At 42.7% G+C, this 24129-nt stretch overlaps 2 protein-coding genes and 1 long non-coding RNA gene across 3 annotated transcripts; 2 read left to right on the top strand and 1 right to left on the bottom strand.

Moving 5' to 3' along the window:
- The first annotated feature begins 6411 nt into the window (after nt 1-6411).
- On the top strand, nt 6412-12783 carry smu1a (SMU1 DNA replication regulator and spliceosomal factor a). Its single transcript, XM_053429320.1, has 12 exons — nt 6412-6526; nt 7935-8145; nt 8516-8668; nt 8822-8932; nt 9051-9179; nt 9286-9405; nt 9501-9617; nt 9739-9866; nt 9994-10120; nt 10235-10402; nt 10734-10886; nt 11872-12783. The coding sequence occupies exons 1-12, from the start codon at nt 6501-6503 to the stop codon at nt 11968-11970; spliced, it is 1542 nt and encodes a 513-aa protein (XP_053285295.1). The 5' UTR covers nt 6412-6500; the 3' UTR covers nt 11971-12783.
- LOC128446304 (uncharacterized) lies at nt 12409-15801 on the bottom strand. The gene is made up of 2 exons (XR_008339566.1): nt 15278-15801; nt 12409-13134 (listed from the first exon to the last, which is right to left on the bottom strand). It is a non-coding gene; the product is annotated as an uncharacterized LOC128446304 (long non-coding RNA).
- LOC128446302 (probable carboxypeptidase X1) lies at nt 13661-23840 on the top strand. Its single transcript, XM_053429319.1, has 14 exons — nt 13661-14017; nt 17183-17292; nt 17381-17520; nt 17750-17834; nt 18573-18732; nt 18812-18903; nt 19756-19879; nt 20612-20808; nt 20903-21082; nt 21770-21967; nt 22071-22167; nt 22424-22563; nt 22656-22758; nt 23310-23840. Exons 1-14 carry the CDS (start codon nt 13723-13725, stop codon nt 23612-23614), a joined length of 2226 nt encoding a protein of 741 aa, XP_053285294.1. The 5' UTR covers nt 13661-13722; the 3' UTR covers nt 23615-23840.
- Nucleotides 23841-24129: the final 289 nt, after the last annotated feature.

Here is a 24129-nt window from a genome sequence, read left to right on the forward strand (position 1 = left end):
ACTTAAGAAGCTTATCTTTCTATTTCTAATTACTGTACATAGGATTAATGGAATTGCATTTGCATACAGGAAACATCCGTCATTACAGAACATCCTTGGTTTATTAAATATTCTACCAATAGCTGTAGGAGAATTTTTTCTTGACCTTTTCAATCCCAAACAAATATAATGAGCAAACACAGGATTAGAACACGACAACAACAATTTTTATTTACAAGCAGTTTCTAGATTTTTGAAAAGTAATAAAGAGGTAAAATTGTATGAAAATGTCAAATGTTCCTTTCACAAAGCAAATACCATAAAAATCTTCATTCTTCGGTGCTTAAAATAAGACTCCACTCATCATGACAGTAATTGCACCTTATTATATCATGCATCATATATTCAAAATGCAAATATGACGAAAAAAGGGCCAATCTGGATCTCATTATCCGACTGACCTTTGCAAAATGGGTTATTTCTGTTCATTCACTCACTGGTGACACTCCGGCCCGTTCCAGTGGAGACCAAATGCCACAGAAAAGGTAAAAAAACTCCACGACAGATGAGGAGAGGCAGTGACATTTCACACTTCTTGTTCCATTTCTGCCGTCGCCCCTGTAGAAAACCCACCAATGATTTCCAACCCAATCCACTTTTTGAAAAGGAGCCTTCCACGCCACTCCTGTCTCTGTAGATCACAGCTGCCATGGGGCACTCTGACAGTCCACGGCCATTATTTCAGCTTGGAATCGTCTCCATGCTGAGATGTGCTGCTGTGGAGGAGTGAAAATAGCCTCAATCAGCAGAGAATGAAATGTTGAGGACTTCCTGTGAAAGCCACCGGGGTCTCGGAGGCCAAATGGACAGTTGACATGTTAACACGATATAGAAACACCCAGTGTGTGGGAAGGATAAGTGTAAAATGTCCGTGTTGTACTTGTTTCCGAGGCTTTTTTCACTTCCACCTGTTCCTCAGACATCGGTCCAGACAAACCGACAAATTTAGTCCGACCAGCAGAGGCGTTCTGAGTCTGGATCAAACTGAACCAGGGTTTGGTTTGTTCGCAGAGTGAAAACACATTTAAAGGAGAATTTGGACTTTTGAACCAATCACAGGAAGGTTGAGACAGCATTAAACAATAGAAGAAGAATAAAGAAGCCGCAGATCTAAATCAGAGGCCATAAAGGGGCCACAGTTTACACAGAGGGACCAATTATACGGCAATTGTCCGTGATACAGTAAAGTGCAAGTTTAGGCCCCTCCTTCTTTACAGTGAACTTTAAAGCTTTGAACAAACCCACACGTTTAAGATACATTGTTTTCTCAAGAAAAACGTTGGAAAATAAACATTCTTAAGATGTTATCATATTAACTGTCAGTATTGTTGGTGACAGAGGCACTTCAGCAATGCAGTCTTCACCTATTAAATGTCAAGTCCATGTATCCGTCCTCAACGGTCTTTAGTCGATCCCTAAACTACAATATGAAACCAAAACAAACCAGATGTAAATAATGGAACAAAGACCTGAAGCTTTGTGCGAACGTTTAGGTGTCACATTGATCAAACAACCCCCCCCCCCCCCCCCCCTGTAGGCTAATTTGGTAGGATCTGTCCCATGAAGTGCACTTGAGTCTTTGTTCGAGTCTTTGAATCCCGACAACGAGCTTTGTTCCAGCCCAACAACACACACTAATTAAACCACCACGGATGAGTTTACTCTATTATTGGATTCTTTGTTCCGCCGAATATCCCAAACCTTCCCGAGTCCCCTCGCTCTTCACAGCCTGGCTCAGTGTGGCGTGCTGGGACCGAGCGGGACAGAACAATACCTCGGTAATCCCGAACAACAGACCAGAGAAGAAAAATTGGACCTCCATATGTGGCCCTCTTCCCCCTCAGGACCCTTCTGCGGGGACTGGCAGAAGATGGATTTACTTATTATCGTGCCTGTGCATGCCAATGAACGAGAGCGGGGGAATCAATAACTCTCTGGGAGGAGCGTGAGGAGCATACAGATGAGCGGTCAGGCCGGGTTATACAAGAGAGGTGGTGCAACCCAGAAGCACAGAGAGAGAAAGAGAGAGAGAGAGAGAGAGAGAGAGAGAGAGAGAGAGAGAGAGAGAGAGAGAGCAGCGTAACCACATCCTCGCTGCTGTATACATTATTAGACCTTACTAAGAGAATTACTACGTTAATTAACTGCAAACAGCCTCCCTTTGTCTTCTGCCTTTTGCATAATAACCTTGTTTCAACCTGCCACTATGGGTTCCGGAGGACAATTAGGTTTTTAATTGTGAGTCTCAAAACAAAGATCCGAGGCTTTTTTATCCGTAGCTTTGTAACACTGAAGATTTTATAGTCACACGAGGTCACAAGCTGCTCTAAAGAAAAGGCTCGCGGGTTTATTCATTTGAGAAAGAAATGAAAACATGTCGCTCTTCCACCACCAGCAGTGGAGCTGCACATATGTGAAGAGCATGAAGAAAAGGGCAGTTTGTCTTCATGTCATTTAAAGCAGTTCATTGTGATGTTATCTAATCAGACTGTGGACTACATGATGTTTGGTGTCCCCTTCTCAGTGGTGGTTCTAGCTCGTGTGGCGCCCTTTAACAACCTCAAATACAAGGAATTATATACAAGCATAATAATTACAAATATCATGACTGGAGTATGATAAATAGAAATTGCTAAAGCATATAAGTACAAAAATATACACAAATAGAAAATTACTAAACATGCAACAACCTTCTGAATTCTGACCTTCTTGTCTTTCATGATGCAGAGTCATCAATTACATCCTCAAATCAAATCTATCCAGTAATTACCTGGTTACTACTGATCACACTGAGAGATTTAACTCGTTGAGTCAGCTTCACCTGAAGCATTGAGGCTGATGGGAGTTTGTTCAGCGACCAAAATATAAATGTTTCCTCCCGACTCTTGACACCTGAAACTACAGACTGTCATGCAAGCTTTTAATGTGTCCTCAAAAATAGTGGACATCTCAAAGTGCATCATTTCCATTCTGAAAGCATGTCCACAAAGCCCTCCGGTGAATTTATAAAGAAAAACCTGACACCTCGAGTCAGACTAACGTGTGCAGATGCTGGAACCAGCAGAGAAAGACCCACTTGAAACCACCGAGTCGTGTCAGCACTTTGTGGGTGTTTTCCTTCAGCCCCGGGAGCGTTTCAATGAGAAGCGGCAGCAGCATTCACCCGGGAAGTGAGAGCTTCTTTTTGCATTGTTACAGGTGGAAACACGGTGTGTATCTCTCCTCTCCAGACTGCTTAGAGACCAGCGTGTATCAGCTCAGGTGGGCGCTGCCTGGTTCGCCGCCTTACAGGCACAATCCCATTTCCAGCTCAGTGCTTTGTCACCTTGATGACCCGTAATTCATGGAGCTGCAATGCAAGCTGCTGCAGCCCGATAGAGCCCGATTCTGTGGCTTTGTGTGGGTTCGTGCTCCCTCTCTCCTGCAAACTGAATACTGTTCTTTGGCTGCAGTGTTTGGTCCTTATTCCAATTTTTTGTGTGTGAAGGGGGTTGAGGACATCAATAAGGGTTTCTCAACGAGTCCCTTTTGGTTTTATAATACGAGCGTTCGGAATAGTGGACGTGCTGATTGGGCTGAGGCTCAGATCCGAGCAGCAAATCCATCAAGATTGAAAGCCTATACCACCAGCAGCACCAGCAGCACCAGCAGCCCCATCACCAACACCTCTCACAGGGACACACAGTCACGAGAGCGCACACACATTCCACCCAACGCCACTCGTTACTCGAGGGGCTGACTGACTGACGGAGAAATCGGCCATTAGCAAGGAGCCGTGAGTAGCTCCTTAAATTAATGGACCCTTGTTCATTGTGTTCCGCCGCCAGTCACACTCAAGGGCAAAGCTCTTAAAGAGACATAAACAAAAACCAAACAAAGCAACGAGGCTCTGATGTTTAATTTGGCTGATTTCGTTCACAGAGTCGTGTGTTCTGCACCGGCTGGTTACTGGTAATCTCTATAAACAGATTCTTCATGTGGATTTGCAGGATCTGGAGGCGAAGGAGGAGAAGTGTTCTGGTCTTGGAGAAACACAGAAGCACAGGAGGAGGTATCTTGATGCTTTTTGTCCTTCAATATCTCCATGTTTGGGATTGTGCAGAGCAAAGCGTGCACACAAATCATGTTTGATATTCAAATCTCAGAAAAGCCTGTGCATCTTACTCTGACAGCACACCTGTAATCCTGCAGCTGACAAGACATCACTGAGATTTACTACGTGTATTATGTAATTTATCCTTATTAACTGAAGCTCAGCTATGACGCACAGAAGATATTACATCACGTACACATCAGAAGTATTTGGAAGCTTGAGACATGTTTTACAGTTCTTATGCTTCTCGATACACTCAACAGAGCAGAACATATGAATAAGAATGGACCGGGACCTTCTTGCTGTGAGGTAACCGTTCCTTAAACTCATTCAAGCTGCACAGATTCATAGATATGAATCCTATAAATATGTCAATTCCACAACAGAATGAAAGCTTTGGTAATTTAAACCTTAACGGTCTAAATTTAAAGAATGGATTAATGTCAGACGCCTGAACAGAAGTTGTAATCTGGTCTGTCTGAGCAGCCCCAGCTTGGATGGTGCTCTTCCTCCTCCTCGTCTTCCTCAGCCCTCTTGTCATGTATTGGTTCATCCGACTGTAAATCTCCCTTTGGCGCCGCACTTTGATTTATTATTATTGTCAGCGAGTGTTCCGTGTGGACCATTGGTCCTTTTTTTTCCAGTTAAGCATTTTAAAATGGTTTCCATGAGAACACAGGAGATTTGTGTTGTGAAGATTGGGCCGAGGAGGAAGAAGTACCTGCTCTGGAAGAGAGAGGGGATTGTGAGGGAGTGAAAAATACTTCTTTACTTGAAAACATCGAATGAATGAATGAGAAGTGAATAAACACAATTGATGTGTGTCTGTTGTCTCTGTGTTATAATTATAATGGGTGGGCTACGTTTATCTGGCGCCTCTCATAAATATAGAACTTTCTTTGTTTTCCTCATAAAGGATAAAGTGATTACATTACAGCCCTTTGTGTCGCTGTCATTCTCCCAACAAGTCTCCCTCACTGGTAAACATCTTCCCAACAGCGTCTGCTTTGTGACGCCAGAAGACGGCGGATTCATATTGACGTCCTCCCTCTGCTCATGTTAATATATACCTATATGACTGCATGGTTATGGTTATGTATGAAAACACCTCCCCTCCCCGTCCTCTACGACTCAAACCCATCACCTCCCAATATTTATCTCCATCTGCAAAGATAAATGGATCCAAGCGGGGTCTGCTGCCTTCCTGGTGCCAAATTCATTTCCAATGTGGATGAGGCTCAGAGTAGGATTATGTCGCGATTTGCCGAAAAACAATCAAGCCCAGGCCTCGGCACCGGCGCCTGAAGTGGTGCTGCACTGAGCCTCATCATCACAACCTTGAAGGACCTTCACTGGCAGCGAGGAAGGAGTCAAGAGGGCCTCCGAGCAAAAGCTGTGCTGATAGCACCACCCGTTGATCATCTCGGGGAAAAAGAGGAATATCAGAGGCTGTGCAATTTCCAAATACTTATAATAACGCTATTATTATACATTATACATTTCAGGGGAGAAAAACCTACAGTGTCTGTACTTTAACGTCTGATAGGGAGGAGAGAAAATGCAGTTTAATGGAATATATGTCAACAGAAAATAATAATTCTGCCACAATAATATTTCTGTTTTTTTGCCAGTGATGGTGTATGTTGATTATAGTGGTTGATTATAGTTTCAAAGGTCTCACCTTGAACCTATAATAATAATAAATCAATAATATGACAAATGTTATTATAGCACATAATGATAATTGTTCTTATAATAAGTATAAAAACAAACATTACATGCATTAAAGTCACAAACTCTTGGTATTCTCCCCCCTGCCCAAGCACACACACACTATATCTAACTCACCAGCTTTATATTTATTTATCCACTGCTTTATTTATACATCTATTACACATCTGCTGTATATATCTACTCATATGCTACATTATTCATCTGCTGCTACCGCTGCTGCTCATCTTCATTCACCTTAACTGTGCATAATCTCTATATGTATTCATCTCTGGTATATATATATTTATTCATATGCTACAATCGTTATTCATCTGCTGCTACCTGGTCCTGTACATATATTCCTATTAATACTGCTCTTACTTAATAATTTCAGTGTATTGCACTGATATACTGAATGTTGCACTGATGTTATTTTGGTTTTCTTTCTGAGTATCAACCTTTGAGGACAAATAAAGTTTATAAAATTTGAATGGAATTTGAATTCACACGCTCATCCTCCACTCAGACTTTTATTTTGAAAATCCCCCCCCCCCCCCCCCCCCCCCCCCCCGTCCGCCCTGTACTTCCGTGTTAGCTCCTGTGCTCGTGTCCGTGTCCCAGCTTCAGATCAGCTGCTGCTCTCACATTAATAACCATGTCTCTGGAGGTGGAATCTGCAGAGTGAGTTCTTCACCTTCATTCATCTTCCGTCTGTTTCTCCTCCACGAACCAATTCGGCTCCGTATCCGCGTTTAGTCCCAGTTTGTCCCGACGAGGCCTGGTTCAGCCTCTGTTAGCATCTAAGCTACAAGCTAACCAGAGCTAAGCTAACGTGCGGCTGTTTGCTCTGTTTCAGTTGTTTGTGAAACGGAATTAACTTCAGGTTGAAGTTCGTCTGGTTTATTAGATGAATTAAATGACCCGTTTTAATTCGTCACCACTTCGCCGTGGATTACATAGACTTTGAAGGTGGAGCTAAAGTCAGTTAGCATTAGCTCATGCTGCTAGATGCTGCAGACCCAGTGGATCCTAAATGTAACGTCACACATTAAATTAAAGTCACAACAGGAGCAGAACTAATGTTTGATGGTCAACTAGAGTTCCCAGTTCAACGTGTTCCCAGTGACAGATGTTTGACAGATGTTTGAGGCTGATGCTAATATTGGATTCCTGCAGAATCCAATTCCTTTTTAAATATTAATAATTAACCCATTGACTGACACCTTTACTGCCTGTGTTTATCTTTATTTGATTTTATATTCTTTACATCTCTAGTCATGAATTTCAGGCTTTACTCTAACACTGTTTTCTGCTGCACCATCACTTCACTGTCTGTGTTAGTCTAATGCAAAACTTTATAAAGATCAGTTATTTATCTTTATCTGTATTTATATTTGGCTTCAGTACTTGTGTCACTCAATAACCTTCTACTTATAATATCTTTTAATATCTCCATTTGCACAACGTTCTTTACAGTGAGTGTGTAGTGTTTCTCTCTGAATCAATAAAGTTTATATTTATTTATCCAGCAAAACAACATAAGTAGAAGATTATATGTTTGAAGAACTATTATTATAACCGAGCTATTAATGACACAACTTGTGAATCACCTCCTCCACAATATCTCCACACTTCCTGTAGCTCCCTGCTTCACATGCAGCACGGTGTAAACGTGTAGGCATTAAAGTAAAGATGCTTTCAGAAATATCATCATTGATATTTAATATGTATAACGTCACACTAAAGGAAGTTAACACAAAAAGACTTTCAGATGATAGACCGTCTGTTTCAGGACTCCTTGTTCTTCTGAATCTTTCTGATGGATTCATGGTGTGATAATTAAAAATCTTAACATCTGAAATGCTTATAACTCAGGACTGTATGTGCCCATGAGGATAATCTGTAATAATCCATACCACTTCACGTTTGAGGTGGCAAAATTAATCTACACCAATAGTTTGTTTTCATGTCACGATTGTTAATTATTTACTGACTTATTTGACCGTGTGTTCATCACTTTGTAGGATCAGTTTTCTTGCTGTCTTGATATATTAAATTTAACAACTTGCATCATTTGTGTTCTCCACAGCGTGATCCGTCTGATCATGCAGTATCTAAAAGAGAACAATCTGCAGCGGACCCTGGTCACCCTGCAGGAGGAGACCACAGTGTCCCTGAACACCGTGGACAGTATTGATAGTTTTGTAGCAGACATCAACAGTGGCCACTGGGACACTGTCCTTCAAGCCATCCAGTCCCTGAAGCTCCCGGACAAGACTCTGATAGACCTTTATGAACAGGTGAGGTTCAGCTAAAACGTCTTCTACTATGTCAACTTGTGCTTCTTATGCCCATGCTTCTACCAATTCATAAACTGAATGTCAGGTGTTTCAATATTTCAGTAATTTGTAGATATCTAACTTGATTTCGGCTGATGTCTTTTCTGTAGTGTTGTTGATGTTTGAGGCATTGTTATGATATTACTGTCCAGGAATCTGTAAATTCTATTGTTTCAATTCAATGGAGCAGTTTGTTTCATCTATAATTCTTCTTAATGTAGATTTTTGTATTTACTATCTCAAAAGAAAAGCCCAATTTGCCAATTCAAACCTAGATCACAGCTTAAATCTTCTTTGTTCTGAATCGGACTGTGTGTTGTCTCCTGACCAGGTTGTGTTGGAGCTGATTGAGCTGAGAGAGCTTGGAGCGGCTCGATCCCTTCTCAGGCAGACTGACCCCATGATCATGCTCAAACAAACCCAACCAGAGAGATACATCAACCTGGAGAACCTGCTGGCTCGCTCCTACTTCGATCCCAGAGAGGTGAGTCCAAACCAACTGGTGGAGCGGTAACGACCCTGCAGCTGGTTTATCATCGTGGACTCACACTGGTTCAGTTAAAAAAGAACAGCTGACACATCTGTGTTTTAATCTCCAGCTGTATTTTGAGTTGTATTTGTGTGTCCTGTGGTTCAGGCGTACCCAGACGGCAGCAGTAAGGAGAAGCGGCGAGCTGCCATCGCCCACGCCCTGGCCGGGGAGGTCAGTGTGGTGCCCCCCTCTCGTCTCATGGCTCTGCTGGGACAGGTATGTGTTGCCATGAAATACCTTATTTGCATCTAATATTTAACATACTTCTACCATATATGCACATTTGTCCTACCGTCCATACACAGACCTAACAAGGATTTTCTTTCTCCATCAGTCGCTGAAGTGGCAGCAGCACCAGGGTCTCCTGCCTCCTGGTATGACCATCGATCTGTTCAGGGGTAAAGCTGCTGTGAAAGATGTGGAGGAGGAGCGTTTCCCCACTCAGCTCTGCAGACACGTCAAGGTACCAAAACCGGCCCATAGTGCAGACGGTAGAAAGCTGCACTCAGCCAAGCAGAGTCTTGTTTTTGTAGTAAACATGTTGTCATTTATTTTTCTCTCCTCCACAGTTTGGACAGAAATCTCACGTGGAATGTTCCCGGTTCTCCCCCGACGGTCAGTACCTGGTCACAGGCTCCGTGGACGGCTTCATCGAGGTCTGGAACTTCACCACCGGCAAAATCAGAAAGGTAGCTGACGCACAAGAGAGACGCACACAAACGGGATCTGCTTTCTGGATAATGTCATGTTACATTCACACTGATGTTTCCCCTGTGGTGTGAAGGATCTGAAGTACCAGGCTCAGGACAACTTCATGATGATGGATGATGCCGTGTTGTGTATGGGCTTCAGCCGGGACACGGAGATGTTGGCCACCGGAGCGCAGGATGGAAAGATCAAGGTATAGGACAAACTTTACTCGTGTTTTGATTTTGTTATTGAACATTTAAAGGACTTCATGCTATTATCAACAAGAAGAGACATTTCTAATGCCATTAAAACCTGTTTGTCTGTGTGTTTAGGTTTGGAAGATCCAGAGCGGTCAGTGTCTGAGGAGATTCGAACGAGCGCACAGCAAAGGAGTAACGTGTGTGAGCTTCTGTAAAGACAGCAGCCAGCTCCTCAGCGCCTCCTTTGACCAGACCATCAGGTAAACTCCGATCTGAAACACCAAACTCCTTCCACCCTTTGATATCTTCCAAGAAAGTCAGCTGTGGAAAAAACCTGTTGAGTCCCTGGATAATGTGTGTGAACCTTGTTTCTGTGTGTTTCTGAAGAATCCATGGACTGAAGTCCGGTAAAACTCTGAAGGAGTTCCGTGGTCACACCTCATTCGTCAACGAGGCCACGTTCACACCGGACGGTCACCACATCCTCAGCGCTTCCTCCGACGGCACAGTGAAGGTGAGAGAAGCTGCTGCTGAAAGAAACATCCACATTATTCATCCCTTCATTTCCTTTTTCTTCTTCGCTTTACTAACAGTATGTGTATTATGGTCTGTGTCTTCTCTTCTCCAGGTCTGGAACATGAAGACCAGCGAGTGCTCAAACACCTACAAGCCTCTGGGCACGTCGGCCGGCACCGACATCACCGTCAACAACGTCGTCATTCTGCCCAAGAACCCGGAGCACTTTGTCGTGTGTAACCGCTCCAACACGGTGGTCATCATGAACATGCAGGGACAGGTCAGTGCAAACCACCAGCACGTCGGTCCTCACAGCTCTTTGTTCATGAAACGCTCTCTGCTGCTGGAACAGCTCTCGAGCCGCTGACAACTTTATTTACACTTGAATGTAGAGATCAGGTTCTTTTTCCTACAAATTGAAATGTGGGTTATTTTTGTGTGAAATACAATAAACAGCAAACGGTTGTAGTTTCCAAACCGTGTCGTCCACACTGTGAATACTGAGGGTTTTAAAAAGGTTTAACCAGGGTAATAAAACTGCCCACCTGGCTGCCTTCTCACATGTGCTGTGTGTGTCTGTGTGTGTGTTTGTGTTTGGGTTCATGCTGCAGATCGTGAGGAGCTTCAGCTCCGGTAAGAGGGAAGGTGGAGACTTTGTGTGCTGCACGCTGTCGCCCCGCGGCGAGTGGATCTACTGCGTGGGAGAGGACTTTGTGCTCTACTGCTTCAGCATCGTGACGGGCAAACTGGAGAGAACACTGACGGTACGTGGCTGCATCAGAGAGACGGAGAGGTCACAGCGTGTTCACTCGTCTGCTGCTGACACAAAGAACTTCTCCCTGTGAAGTTTAGATCCAAGTGTTGAAAGCAGGATATGAATATGTGATAGAATAAAACATCATCAGAGAGAAAAGGAAAGGGTCACCGTTAAATAATCATATTAATGATACTTTCTTCATGAGCTGAAAACAAACCACTTTAATGTTTAAATCCAAGGGTTGAAAGCAGCATCTGAATATGTGATAGAATAAAACATCAGAGAGAAAAAGAAAGGATCACCTTTAAATAATCATATTAATGATATTTTCTTCATGAGCTGTAAACAAACCACTTTACTGTTTAAGTCCAAGTGTTGAAAGCAGGATATGAATATGTGATAGAATAAAACATCATCAGAGAGAAAAGGAAAGGGTCACCGTTAAATAATCATATTAATGATACTTTCTTCATGAGCTGTAAACAAACCACTTTACTGTATTTTCAAGTTAACTTTATTGTCTAGCATCTCTCATTCTGGATAGTGTAGTTTAAAGATCTAGAAAAATGAAATGCATCAAGACAAAAGTTTTCAAACATTGTCATTAACCTTTTTGTAATTACACCCATATAACTATAAAGACTTTCCCCTGGAATCTAATAATTGATGTGCTTGTTTAGAGACATCCTGTGTTTTGAGTAGGAACCAGAATATTATATGAACTGATAAATTATTTCAGTTATTTCAGCATAGTTTTCATTTTTTCTGCGCTGATATGGTTTAATACAGAATTTATGCTTGTTGTAAATTCTTCAAAATGTTCATAATTACTACAGGAGTGCAACTGTAGCTGCTAAAGGTCACTTTAGAGATCATCATTTTTACAACTTAATGAAGCTCTAACTAGAATCAGTATTGTTTTATATTGAAGTTTCCTCTTAACCATGAACCACAGCATCTCACTCACATCTCCCCCCCCCCCCCCACTGCAGATCCACGAGAAGGATGTGATCGGCATCGCCCACCACCCCCACCAGAACCTCATCGGCACCTACAGTGAGGACGGCCTCCTGAAGCTCTGGAAGCCTTGACGTGTGGAAGCCATGTTGAAACCGGACGTTCTCATTGGGCAGCCGCTCTCCTCTCTCTGGACTCTGCTCCTCCGTCTGTCGTGTTCATCCACAGAGAATCGCTCCCGGGTTCGTGTGGACGCCGATGATGCGTCACATCCAGCTGCATGTTTTCATACGGAATTGGTCGTTGTGTGTAATTAATAAAAAACAAAATGTTGTGTGATTGAGAACATGCAGCTGGATGTTTGTGCAGCGGAGCTTTGTTTACCTCGACCTCTGAGAGTAAAGGTTCATCTTTACAGAAGTTTTTACTGGAAATGTTTCGTTCAATTTCTCAAATCTGACTCTTTTATATCTTTTTAGATTTAGACATTTTCCATTTCTGTTCTCACAAAGGTTTCACGACCCCTTTGACCCCCGGGGGTTCAGGTCCAGTTGAGGAGTCAGATGTTCTGATTGAGATAGAAACAAGACTTTACTTCTTGTTTTGAAAATTCCATTTATTGTAAATACATTTTTTTACATCTTTTTTTTTTTTTTTTTTCAAGAAGACCTGGTTAAAAAGTTGTGTCTTTCCTCAAGTCGCCTTCTGCAATATAGAACAACACATTTCAGTTTTATAAGTCATCCCCTTTTCAAAACGTGAATCTGTAGAGACTGTTTTCTGTTTTGATTTATTTTTTAAATCAGGCATCTTTTGTATTTCTTATTCCTGGAGTTAGGCCCCTTGATGATTTAGGAAACTTCACACAAACCACAGGTTGTGTAACTCGGATGTTCAAGTGTCCCCTTGTGTTTCTTGTCTTTATCATTAAAGCTATTTAACCAGAAGTCAAACGAGCGTCTCAGAGTTGTGTTGGTGGAGAATCAGAGAATATCTGAGTAGTTCTGAACTGTACAGAAGGTTTAAAGCATCAAGGACACCAGAGGTCACTGTACGACCGTCACTAAAAACCTTTGCAGGAGATTTAAGCAGACGTGTGTTATTGGGACAAATTCTCCAGCTCTGCCCGGAGCCTTTGTGCAACAGGAAGAGGTCTGAAGAGTTAGCGCCTCGATGAAGAGGAGGGTTGACTGCAGTTAATCCGTGGATAAACTTTGGTGGAGCGGCTGTTGGTTCAACATCAGCAGAGAGGAGAGTCAAGTCAGACAGGAAGAGACATGGCAAGGCTCTAGTTGCACCTTCAAAATAAAAGTAAGCATCTGTTAGTGGTATGTTTTTAGAGGATAAATGGGTTATAGATGCTGATGTTTTCAAAGTTGACGCGACATCTGTTTACAAGCAACAAGTTTGCAGGTATACAATATATGAAACAAAAAAAGTTGCCAGGAATCGTGGCTTTGTAATATTCAAAAAACGACATATATCCATGCCAAGCTTACATGTATTTATTTCAGTATGATATTCAGATATCATGTATACCTGATATATGGCTCTCTGTCTTGTCCTTTCTTACTGGGTTAGTAACAAACATTTGATGCATCACTGACATATCTCCAGATTTTTTCTCTGGGTTATTGAGTCTATAAAACATCAGAAAGTTTTAAATCATGTCCCTTACGAGTTTATCAAACAACCTAAAGCCTCACTAGCAGAAATATACTTCCATAGTTTTGTATTATATCACATGAGCACTTCTCGTCCTCCTGGGTTTTATTTTCTTCACCCTGCCCGGATGTGGTGCCTGTGTTGTGGGTGTGTTGCCAGTGAGGCTCCGGGAGGATGAATGAGTGTCTGTCACTGGAGTTTCTGCAGAGTTCACAGATACTATGGCTGAAGTCCTGCTCTTTACTCTGCTCTTGTTTCTGCATCATGGATCAAATATCCTGGTTTCATCCGGACCTGCTGACGACTCAGTGACCTCCACTGTTGCTTCTCCTTCACCTGTGACCCCCTTTTCTGTAGGACACACTGTGAGCCCTGCAAACCACACTGAAGACCCCCCCACTGGATTCACAACAGACAAACCTCAGACGAGCAGCAAACATGTGACTGAAGCAACCGCCGAGAGAAAAGCTCCCAGAACAGAAGCTGAGGAAGAGGAGGAAGGGCCTCCGGAGTTTGGTGAGTGGCCACTGAAACAATATTGAATTAATATAAAATGTTCTATTGTTTGTGGATTTTTTATTCTAATTTCATTGATCTTCAATTAAAAAGTCTCTTGATAAATTAATAATAAAACATGAACTCAATATTACTCTTATGATTTATAGTTTTTACCTGTGTTAAGGATTCTTGCTTCACTCTATTTGTCAAATGCACTTTTGTACAACTCTCTGGTTTCACATGTTTTCTTTTCCTGTGAAGAAAAACCTCTGTGGTGAAAACACACTGTTCTGAATGTTGTGAGTCAGTTTAACTGTTAACAAACCTCCCATGAAAAATGTGTTGTTTAACTTGCAAAATCAGATGCAACAAACCATCTAGAGGCTCAGAGGTGTTTGAGTTGTGGGACTAAATGAACTCGGAGGATTTCAGAGGTTCCTCGAAGCTTCGTCGATTCTCAGAGGCTGAAAACGAGCTTTGTTTCATATCTGCGGTCAGGGAGTCGGTGTCCGAGGGTTGGGGGAGGATGTTCCACATTCTACCCTGTGAGCACAGAGAGCGTTCAGCCGTGTTCCACTGATGAAAACCAGATGTGAAAAAAACAACAGAGAACAAGACCCTTCACTCTCTGTAGCTCCTCAAACCCTCAGGTTCATGAAAGTGTTAATTTTACTGTACACTCACTGGGGCTGCAGCCAGTCGACTCAAATGTAAATAAACGCCAAAATATGCAGCCAAAAAATGCAGCTAACATGAAAACAGCCTCAGATGTTAGAGTTGGTTTGTGCTGCTTGTTGCAGCCGTGCACTGAATCCTCATAACCTTCTATCAAATGTGAGAGAAAAGTTTTATTATAAAAGATTCGATGCAAAGGTCTGCGTGTGTCTAGATACTCTCAATCAGGCAAAGCTAACTTTTCTACATTGTAATAATAATGTAATCTCATAATAACCTTGTTAAAATGTCACAAATCTGGATCTATATAAGCGTAAGGTCGTGTCTATCGTCCAATAAGATGCAGCCATGTTTAAAAATATGACTTTTTTGCTATTATTTGAAGAGATATATTTCAAAATGTGCTTTTCAGACCATATTATAATTGGTCTTGACCCTTTGAACTTTGAATGATCAGTCCCGAAAGTTAATCATCTGGAGATATACTCTCAAGTCACATACCCACAAAGTCTGGTGAACATCCGTCCATGCATTGTTGAGTAACTTTGCACACACACACACACACACACACACACTTAGAGAGCGCAGAGTAGCACCACTGACCTGAACTGCCTTTTCGTAGCGAGGAGATCGACCAGGAGCGTTGCACAGAAACCCCGAGTGCTGCTGAAGAAACCCCGAGTCCTCAGCAAGAAGCCAAAGGTTGTTAAGAAAACCAAACCGCAGGTCAAACCGAGCGTGAGCCAATCAGTGGCCAGCGCGGACGCGGCCTCACGTATGTACCGGGATCTGCCCTGAAGGATTCAGCATGTCACTCAGACACGGGTCAGATATTAGAGGCAAATAGTTCTCAGTGCTTTCACCGTCAAAGTGGAGTTTGCTGCAACCGGAGAATTCCAGTGATTCCACATTTGGAGCAAACGCAGGAAAGCACCAGAAACAATCTTCAACTATTTGCTGTTCGAGTTCCCAACATCTGATTCCAGCTGAGGCAGCACATCCTGAAATCCAGACTTATAAAGAAATCAGTTCTATCTGAGCTGCTTCTCTCAGTTCTCACCTGAACCCCTTTAAGTTCTAACCGTAGAATACAGTTTGGTTTGCATGTCTCAGTTTCAGCCTTCAGGGATCAGCAATCAGTCCAACAGCTGCTTTGTGTAGGGTTTTCTTGTGTTGCATGTATACTTGTGTGTGTACCGGACCTGGAACTGAGCCCAGTGTAGATGTGTGTGTGTTTAAGTATAAGTGTGTATGTGGAGGAGAAGCAGAGATACAGTTGTGGAGGTCGTCTTGACATAATCACTCAGGAAATTCACAGTTTAACTCACAACTTGTCGACAGGAGCAGTGATTATTACACTAATTTGCAATATTCTGTAAATAAAACACTTAATTTCTAAATATCTCAATGTAGCCCACAGATTTTCAGCCATGTTTGTTTGTCCTGCTACAAACTGCAGCTACGTTTGATTCACAGAATGTTTGGAGGAGCTGTCGAAGGTCACGAGCAGAAACACGTTGGTGATAAGATTTGTTTCAGTTAATCAGCAACACTTTTCAAACTGTTCCCTGAACACGCAACAAACTGCTTTAACCTTTCAGCACATTGTGAAATTTAAACCATATTTCACGATAATTCCGACTAATCCTGCAAAAACAACATGATTCACTTCTGTGAACTTTAGTGAATCAGTTTGATTTGTAATCCTGCTCAGCTCCACTCAACAACAGTTCCACTTCTGAGTGTTGATCCTGAGCGGATGAAGCTCTGAGACCTCGTGGATAAAACTCAGGAAGATGAAACATCTCATGTCTCCATCTCCCCCCCCGACGTCCCCTGTGAGGAGGAAGAGGAAATGAAGCAGATCAGATTTAGATAAACACAGGGAGGAGACAGTGGGTTGTTTGTTGTCCCTCTTATCTCGAGAGGAAGTTTACGTCCTCAGATTCAGGAACAATAGTGAGATCGAACAAACGCACAAAAAACATGGAGTGCAACCTGATCCTCAGTTTGTCTTTAGTCTTATCGACTGTCTTTGTCTTCTGGGCGTCACGTGTCAGTTTCCAGGAGAAATCTTTACTTTGGCAGAAATCGACACCAACAAGGAAACTTTACTCCTTTGAAGCTGAGACACGTTCTGAGTCACAAGCTGCTCCACAGAGATCCAGCTGGACTCCAAGGCTAAATGGGGAAACGGTCTTTCCAGGGAAATGTCACACACATTTAGTGTTTAGTCATGTTGCCTCTGAACCTCAGGCTGACACTTTATAACAGCCGGTAAAATGTCCAAACTCCAAGAAGAGGCACTGAACCCTCCAGACAACCAGAGTCTGTCTGACCAGTTCTGTGGCAAATCAAATCCCTGCTGCACTTTAAAACCTAAGTTTTACTTTAACACCTTTCCAGACCTTCTTCAACTAATCATCTCCCGCTGTCTATGCCAAAATAACCAAACTCCCTCTACATGATCATTTTGAAACTGGGATTAAATCTGTCTCATGGTGTCAGAGTGTCCTCCGCTGGGCCTGGAGTCCCTGAAGGTCAGAGACACTCAGCTGAGGGCGTCCTCCTTCAAACGCAGAGGCCTGGGTCCTCACCGCGGCCGCCTCAACATCCAGGTAACCACGCAGCCTCACCGTGAACCAGACGCTCTCTCTCCTGCTGCTCTGTCCCTTTGTACACGTGCTCTCATCTTGTGTCCTTCAGTCGGGGGTGGAGGACGGAGACATCTACGATGGAGGCTGGTGTGCTCAGTACAGAGACCAGAATCAGTGGCTGGAGGTCGACGCTCGGAGGCCGACCCGCTTCACCGGGGTCATCCTGCAGGGCCGCGCTTCCATCTGGAGGTCAGAGCTTCGCCCAGAGCTTTGATAGCAGCAGGGAGAATGATGGGAAATGTAGTTTTATAAAGCAGCTTGAAAATATGTTGATTTCAGAACAATTTTCCTGTTTATTTGAACTGTAGCATCATTTTAAGACTCCTAGCTTTCCTTGATGACCTTTCATTTTGGACCTCAGCTTCCTCCACATCACATCTGGAATAACGTGAACCACATGTGTCTCGCTCCCAAACAGCTGGAACGTGGTGCACAGCTACAAGGTCCAGTTCAGCAACGACTCCCTGGTCTGGAAACCGAGTATGAACGGGACCGAAGAAGCTGTGAGTGAAAAGTTTCTGATTTTACTTCTTTAGAATTATTTTCTGCTCCTTGGTACATTTTCCATCTTTCATATTTCAGAGCTGCTCTGGTTGTTGAACAAGTGACGTCGCTCACGGACTTTGTTATAATTGTGGAAAAAGCCAGTGGCTGAATTAGACTGTAATCATTTTCCATTTTCACATTTACTTACTAAAAAGACCAGCTTATGAGTTGCAACTTAGAAAGTGATGAAATATACATTTTATAATTCAGGGCCTGAAATTAACTGTGTAGTATGTCAGTAAAAACAAATGAGTGGCCGTGTGAAAGAGACTCTTTCCACTGAGAGTAACAGTGTCAGTAAAATGTTCAGATCTTTATGTGATATTAATATTTATGGTTTTCATTGAGATAAAAGTAGATATTCATAAGTCGACTTTGTGGTATTTTGTCGAGCATGCACGTCTTTCTGGAAGTTAAAAAGTTATTCATCTCAAACAGATGAAATCGTAAAGCAAAAGAGAGAAAATCTCACAAAAATGCACAAGTGGAAGATACATTTTATGATTTTCAATATCATAATTTTATCTTCTTTTTTATCTTCACAAGAAGCTTGCATGATAGTTTTTTTAATAAAGTTTATTGCTTTCATTTGACATTGGATTTAAACAAAGATTTATGTCTATAGAGTTAAAGGTGGTTTATTAATTTGTCCACATGAGTCTTATTATATTCCCCCGTGTCTCCCTGTGTCTCAGGTGTTCGAGGGGAACCAGGACCTGGAGACCCCCGTCCTCGCCCTGTTCAACACGTCCACTGTGGCTCGGTACCTCCGGATCAACCCTCAGACCTGGTACGAGAACGGGACGCAGGGAGACGTCTGCCTGCGAGCCGAGGTGCTGGGCTGCACGCTCCCAGGTACAGGCCGCCAGCAGATTTCATGTTACACATTTTAATGTTTAACGTCTGTAACACACTCCTCTTGTATTTCATATAGATCCAAATAACATGTACGCCTGGCAGACGGAGCCGAGTGAGTCCAGAGACAAACTGGACTTCAGGCACCACAACTACAAAGAGATGAGGAAGGTAGGAGAGCGAGTGGCGTCTGGAATCACCTCAAATTAATAAAGAAGATTATGTTCTGTGACTTTTCAACTGAGATTTAACAGAACCACTAAGTCTGGAGAGAGAATATGTGTAAAATTCCAATGTTGAAAAATGTTACTATTTATTTTCATAGTAACTCCTGGAAGGTTCCACTGTGTGTAGTAGTGCATGTGTTTGTGTGTGTGTGTGTGTGTGTGTGTGTGTGTGTGTGTGTGTGTGTGTGTGTTTGTGTGTGTGGTGCAGTCCGTCCACCAGAAGTAAATATTATGTGAGGTTTCACTTCACCGTGACAGTGTCCTCACTGACCTGCCACTACCTGTGGTCAGTTTGAAGACACTGTGTGTGGCTGTCAGAAAACAGCCATACACATACACAGCCACAAACACACACACACATACACACACACAGCCACAAACACAAACACACAAACACACAAACACACAAACAAACAAACACAGACAAACACCATGGGGGCTCGTTGGAATGTTGGAATAAGTTCAGCATTTCAATTTGGTTCAGACAGATTTGTGGATGCTAAATTACGTCTCATCCAATAAACGTATAAAGAAATTAACTCAACTCATGTTAGTGTCGATCTCTATTAGACAGACAGACAGAATAATTAGTAGTTAATTGGCAGTTAACTCAACAAAATCTTGAAATTCCCTTTACAAATATTATTTGACAGTTTGAGAAGTTTCTGAGGTTTTTCTTTCTCTGAACATGTGGTTTGTTTGTTTGTTTGTTTGTTTGTTTGTTTCCCAGCTGTGACTCGAGCTCACATATTCTCCCTCAGTCAGATTCACTGACACTCAGAGTTTCTGTCCACAGCTGATGAAGTCCGTGCACGAGTCGTGTCCGGACATCACTCGAATCTACAGCATCGGAAAGAGCCACGGGGGCCTGAAGCTCTACGCCATGGAGATCTCCGACAATCCTGGAAAACACGAACTGGGTGAGACGCTCGGGGGAAACTGATGTGACAGTTCAACATATAACCCCTTACATCTCATCATGAAATCACTCAGCTGTGGTCCCAGTGCCAGTTTTCTGACTGGGATGGTGACTCATAAATTACTGGTTTCTGCAGAACAACTCCGACCAAAACCCCAACACCACAGAATTTGCTGATGGATCCACTTTCATAAACAGATCAATTCATCGACCTCATGCATTTAAACTATGTCGTTTGGTGCAGGGAAATAGATTTTTATATGCAAGGAATATAAATATATAAATGTATATGCACAAACTCAGATCAGCGGAGGCTCAAAACACAGAGTTCAGAGAAGTGGAACTCCTCCACATTATTGGTTTTGAGGGGACGTGTGAGATTTCAGAGGAACTTGTGAGAGAAATGTATGTGAAGAAAAACATGAAGGAGATTCCAGGTCCTTCTCTGTGAAAACACAGATTCTGTTAATAACAAAGTTCTGAGCACAGACTCCTCATCCACAGACTCCTCATCCTCAGACTCCTCATCCTCAGACTCCTCATCCTCACAGCCTCTGAATATAACTGCACATTAAAGATATTTGATTTATTCACTCAGTCCTAACTGTCTTGATTTATGATTTCATATAGACTTTAATTGGACATTTCTGGACTCTGAACATGAGCAACACCAAAAGTAAAAGCATTAAACTGTATATTTGAACCTGTTAGTTTGTGGTGCCGCCCCCTGCAGGTGAACCCGAGTTCCGATACGTTGCAGGGATGCACGGGAACGAGGTGCTGGGTCGAGAGCTTCTTCTCAATCTGATGCAGCACATGTGTGAAGAATACAAACGAGGCGACCAGCGCATCGTGCGCCTCGTGAAGGAGACTCGCATCCACCTGCTGCCCTCCATGAACCCTGATGGCCACGAGACGGCTTTTAACAAGGTGCCTGGGACTCGGGATGTAATGATCAGACACCTGATGTATGAATTCAAATCATCTGAACCTCTCCATCCTTCTGCCTCTCCGTCATCCTCAGGGCTCGGAGCTGGCCGGCTGGGCCACGGGCCGCTACAGCTACGAAGGAATAGACATGAACAGTAACTTTGCAGATCTGAACTCAGAGATGTGGAACGCCATCGAGCTGGAGACGGACCGGTCCAAACTCATCAACCACTACTTCCCCATGCCTGAGGCGTACACCTCGGAGAAGGCCTTCGTACGTACACACACACACACGTACACACACACACACACACACACACACACACACACATACACACACACACACACACACACACACACACACAGATATATATATATATTTATATACCATTTCATTTGCTACTCTTAGTTTGTCGTTGTGGAGAAAACAGGTTTTTAAGAAATTAGTCTTAAATTAATACTGTTATTATTACTGCTGAGAAATTATTGGATCTATCATCTTATGACTTAATAATAATTACACCATAGCCTCACTATTAAACTGGGTGATATATTGTAATGCTGCTAAGCGTGGCATTTAAGCCAATAAACTATATACTAGACGAAAATGAGGATTTAAATATTTCTACAAAGAAAATCTATAAGAATCATTTGAAATTTTTCTTTTCTACACATACTGGTTCCAAGTTATCTGAGATTTATATTCGAAAGAAATTTAAATTCTAACTAAAACAACAATAACTACGAATTAACATTTGATTGATTTAAAAAAAAGAAGAAAATAATAAGAATATAATATAATAAAAATAATAACAAATAGAGGATCATTTTCCACAGCAGCCGTTTTGAAATAAAACCAAAAAAAGAAAAGCTTTAGATTCTTAGCAGGACGAGTTGAAGACGTCCTCTGAACATCTGTATAATCTGAGCTGGATCTATTTTGACCCCCGACTGACCTCAGGTGGCGTTCGAAACCCGAGCCGTGATCGACTGGATGCAGAACATCCCGTTTGTCCTCAGTGCCAACCTCCACGGGGGGGAGCTGGTGGTCACCTACCCGTACGACATGACCCGGGACTGGGCCCCTCGGGAGCACACGCCCACCCCCGATGAGAGCTTCTTCCGCTGGCTGGCCACAGTGTACGCCAGCACCAACCAGGTCCACCAGTCCTCCTCCTCCAGCTGACTGACTGACTGAAGTGTTGGATTGTGTTGTCATTGTGTTGTTACCATGTTGTTGTCTTCATCTCTTGTGGCTGCAGGTGATGTCCAACCCGGACCGGAGGCCGTGCCACAACAAGGACTTCATCAGATACAACAACATCATCAATGGAGCCGACTGGCACAACGTACCAGCAAGTAAGAAAGAGTGCGTTTCCTTAAGTTAGCTTATTATGAAGTTATTTTTCTGAAATTCATAAACTTATATTGTTTATTCACTCCCATGTGCGGAGTAAAGAAAGGACGTGAGTGCAGAGTTTCTGTCCAACGACCATGTGATGAAACAACCGTCACATAATATCTGTGGCTGTTATTGTTAATGTCCAGGAGGGAAGTGAAGTCTCACAGCTTCAGGTTCTGACACACAGCTGCTCGTGTGTTGTGGCTCCTGCAGGTATGAACGATTTCAGTTACCTCCACACCAACTGCTTCGAGGTGACGGTGGAGTTGTCCTGTGATAAGTTCCCTCACGCCAGCGAGCTTCCCATCGAGTGGGAGAACAACCGAGAGTCTCTACTGGTTTACATGGAGCAGGTCGGCACCAGTGCTTCTCTCTTTAGGTCTCCACTTTCCATATTTGTTGCTATTTGCTGAATTTTTTTTAATATATCCTCAAATTGTTCCAGGTTCACCGGGGGATTAAAGGTGTGATTCGGGACAAAGACACAGAGGCTGGAATAGCAGATGCTGTAATAAAGGTTGATGACATCGATCATCATATAAGATCAGGTACAGTTTAACATCTCACCTCTGATTTTAAATCAAGAAGGTGAATTTAAGATTCTCATCATCTTTCTTAATCTCTTTCCAAAACTAGAATAGAGCACATATCTCCGCCAAGATGCACCAAATAACAAACGCTCATAGAAATCAGATAACAATTTGCCAGATTGTTTTTCATCAAGATCCATCTATTATTATTTGTCGTTATCCATATTTCTCGCTGCCTCCTGATCAAGATCCATATTTAATGTTTTTTTCCCTGACTCACACCACAACCCTCCACATGGTAATTCATCCAGTTTTGTTATGTCGCTTACAAACAAAACTACAAACAAACACAGATGAAAACATTGGTAATAAACACACTTATGAATCTTGGAAGTTTAGATTTTGATTCATTCACTCAAGGTCTTGTTCTAAGAAGTTGTAGCATATGCTGTACAATACAAATGCATATGGAAAACATGGATTTAAGCAGTTAAGAAGATAATAAACAATAATATTCCTCCATCCTAGTAATCTGATTTAAAGTCTTTACCCACATCCCACTTTCCCAGTTACTGATGGTGACTACTGGCGGCTGCTGAATCCCGGTGAGTACAAGGTGACGGTGAGCGCAGAGGGATACCTCCGCTCCTCCAGGACCTGCCGGGTCATGTACGAGCACTACCCGACCATCTGCGACTTCCGCCTCACCAAGGTCCCCGAGCAGAGGCTGAAGCTGATCATCGGGAGGGGGGGGAAACTCACCACGGACCTGCCGCTCAAGCTACGTCAGCTGCGTCTGCGTAAACTCCGGGTCACCACCAAGGCCATCAACCAGAGGAGGGCGGCTGCAGCCAAACGGGCGAAGAGGGTGTGAGGAGGAGGAGGAGGAGGAGGAGGAAGGTGGGGGGGAAGATAACATGAGAACAAAGCAGGACTTGTTCAGTTCAATTTGAGTTCAGAGACTTCACTGGAGTTATTTAAACTCAACACCGGTACATAAACAAACCAGATGAATGGAAAATCACATTTCCTGCTGTGGAGCAGCAGAACAACTGTGGGAACATTTCATCGTTTAAGGACAAGGGGTGAAAGTTTCTGGGGGGGGGGGGGGGGTCTGTGTCATTATCCATGAGATAATTAAACAGCTCAACTTTTAATTTGTGGTCAAATCGATTGAAAACAGGATGTAATTGCACCATTCTTGCAAAATAAAAGCATAATTTCCACAAATCTAGTAAGACTGTCATCGACATTTTAAAAGAATGTACATAAGCAGGTTATTAAGTGAGATTTTCACGTGAAATATTTTAAAGTTTCTCTTTGTTTAACATCAAGTTGATAAAATGGTAAAAGACATAATTTCAATGTTGTCACAAAGGGAAGTTTTAT

The sequence above is a fragment of the Pleuronectes platessa genome, chromosome 8 (assembly GCF_947347685.1).
Source record: "Pleuronectes platessa chromosome 8, fPlePla1.1, whole genome shotgun sequence".
In the NCBI taxonomy this organism is placed as follows: Eukaryota; Metazoa; Chordata; class Actinopteri; order Pleuronectiformes; family Pleuronectidae; genus Pleuronectes; species Pleuronectes platessa.

What these genes read in the sequence shown, in the direction of transcription:
- smu1a (XM_053429320.1), top strand. Translation starts at nt 6,501, where the DNA reads ATGTCTCTGGAGGTGGAATCTGCAGA. An exon ending in TCATGGCTCTGCTGGGACAG is followed by an intron (nt 8,933 to 9,050) that starts GTATGTGTTGCC and finishes TTTCTCCATCAG; the next exon opens with TCGCTGAAGTGGCAGCAGCA. An exon ending in TCATGAACATGCAGGGACAG is followed by an intron (nt 10,403 to 10,733) that starts GTCAGTGCAAAC and finishes TTCATGCTGCAG; the next exon opens with ATCGTGAGGAGCTTCAGCTC.
- LOC128446302 (XM_053429319.1), top strand. Translation starts at nt 13,723, where the DNA reads ATGGCTGAAGTCCTGCTCTTTACTCTGCTCTTGTTTCTGCATCATGGA. An exon ending in ACGAGACGGCTTTTAACAAG is followed by an intron (nt 20,809 to 20,902) that starts GTGCCTGGGACT and finishes CGTCATCCTCAG; the next exon opens with GGCTCGGAGCTGGCCGGCTG. An exon ending in TGTACGCCAGCACCAACCAG is followed by an intron (nt 21,968 to 22,070) that starts GTCCACCAGTCC and finishes TTGTGGCTGCAG; the next exon opens with GTGATGTCCAACCCGGACCG.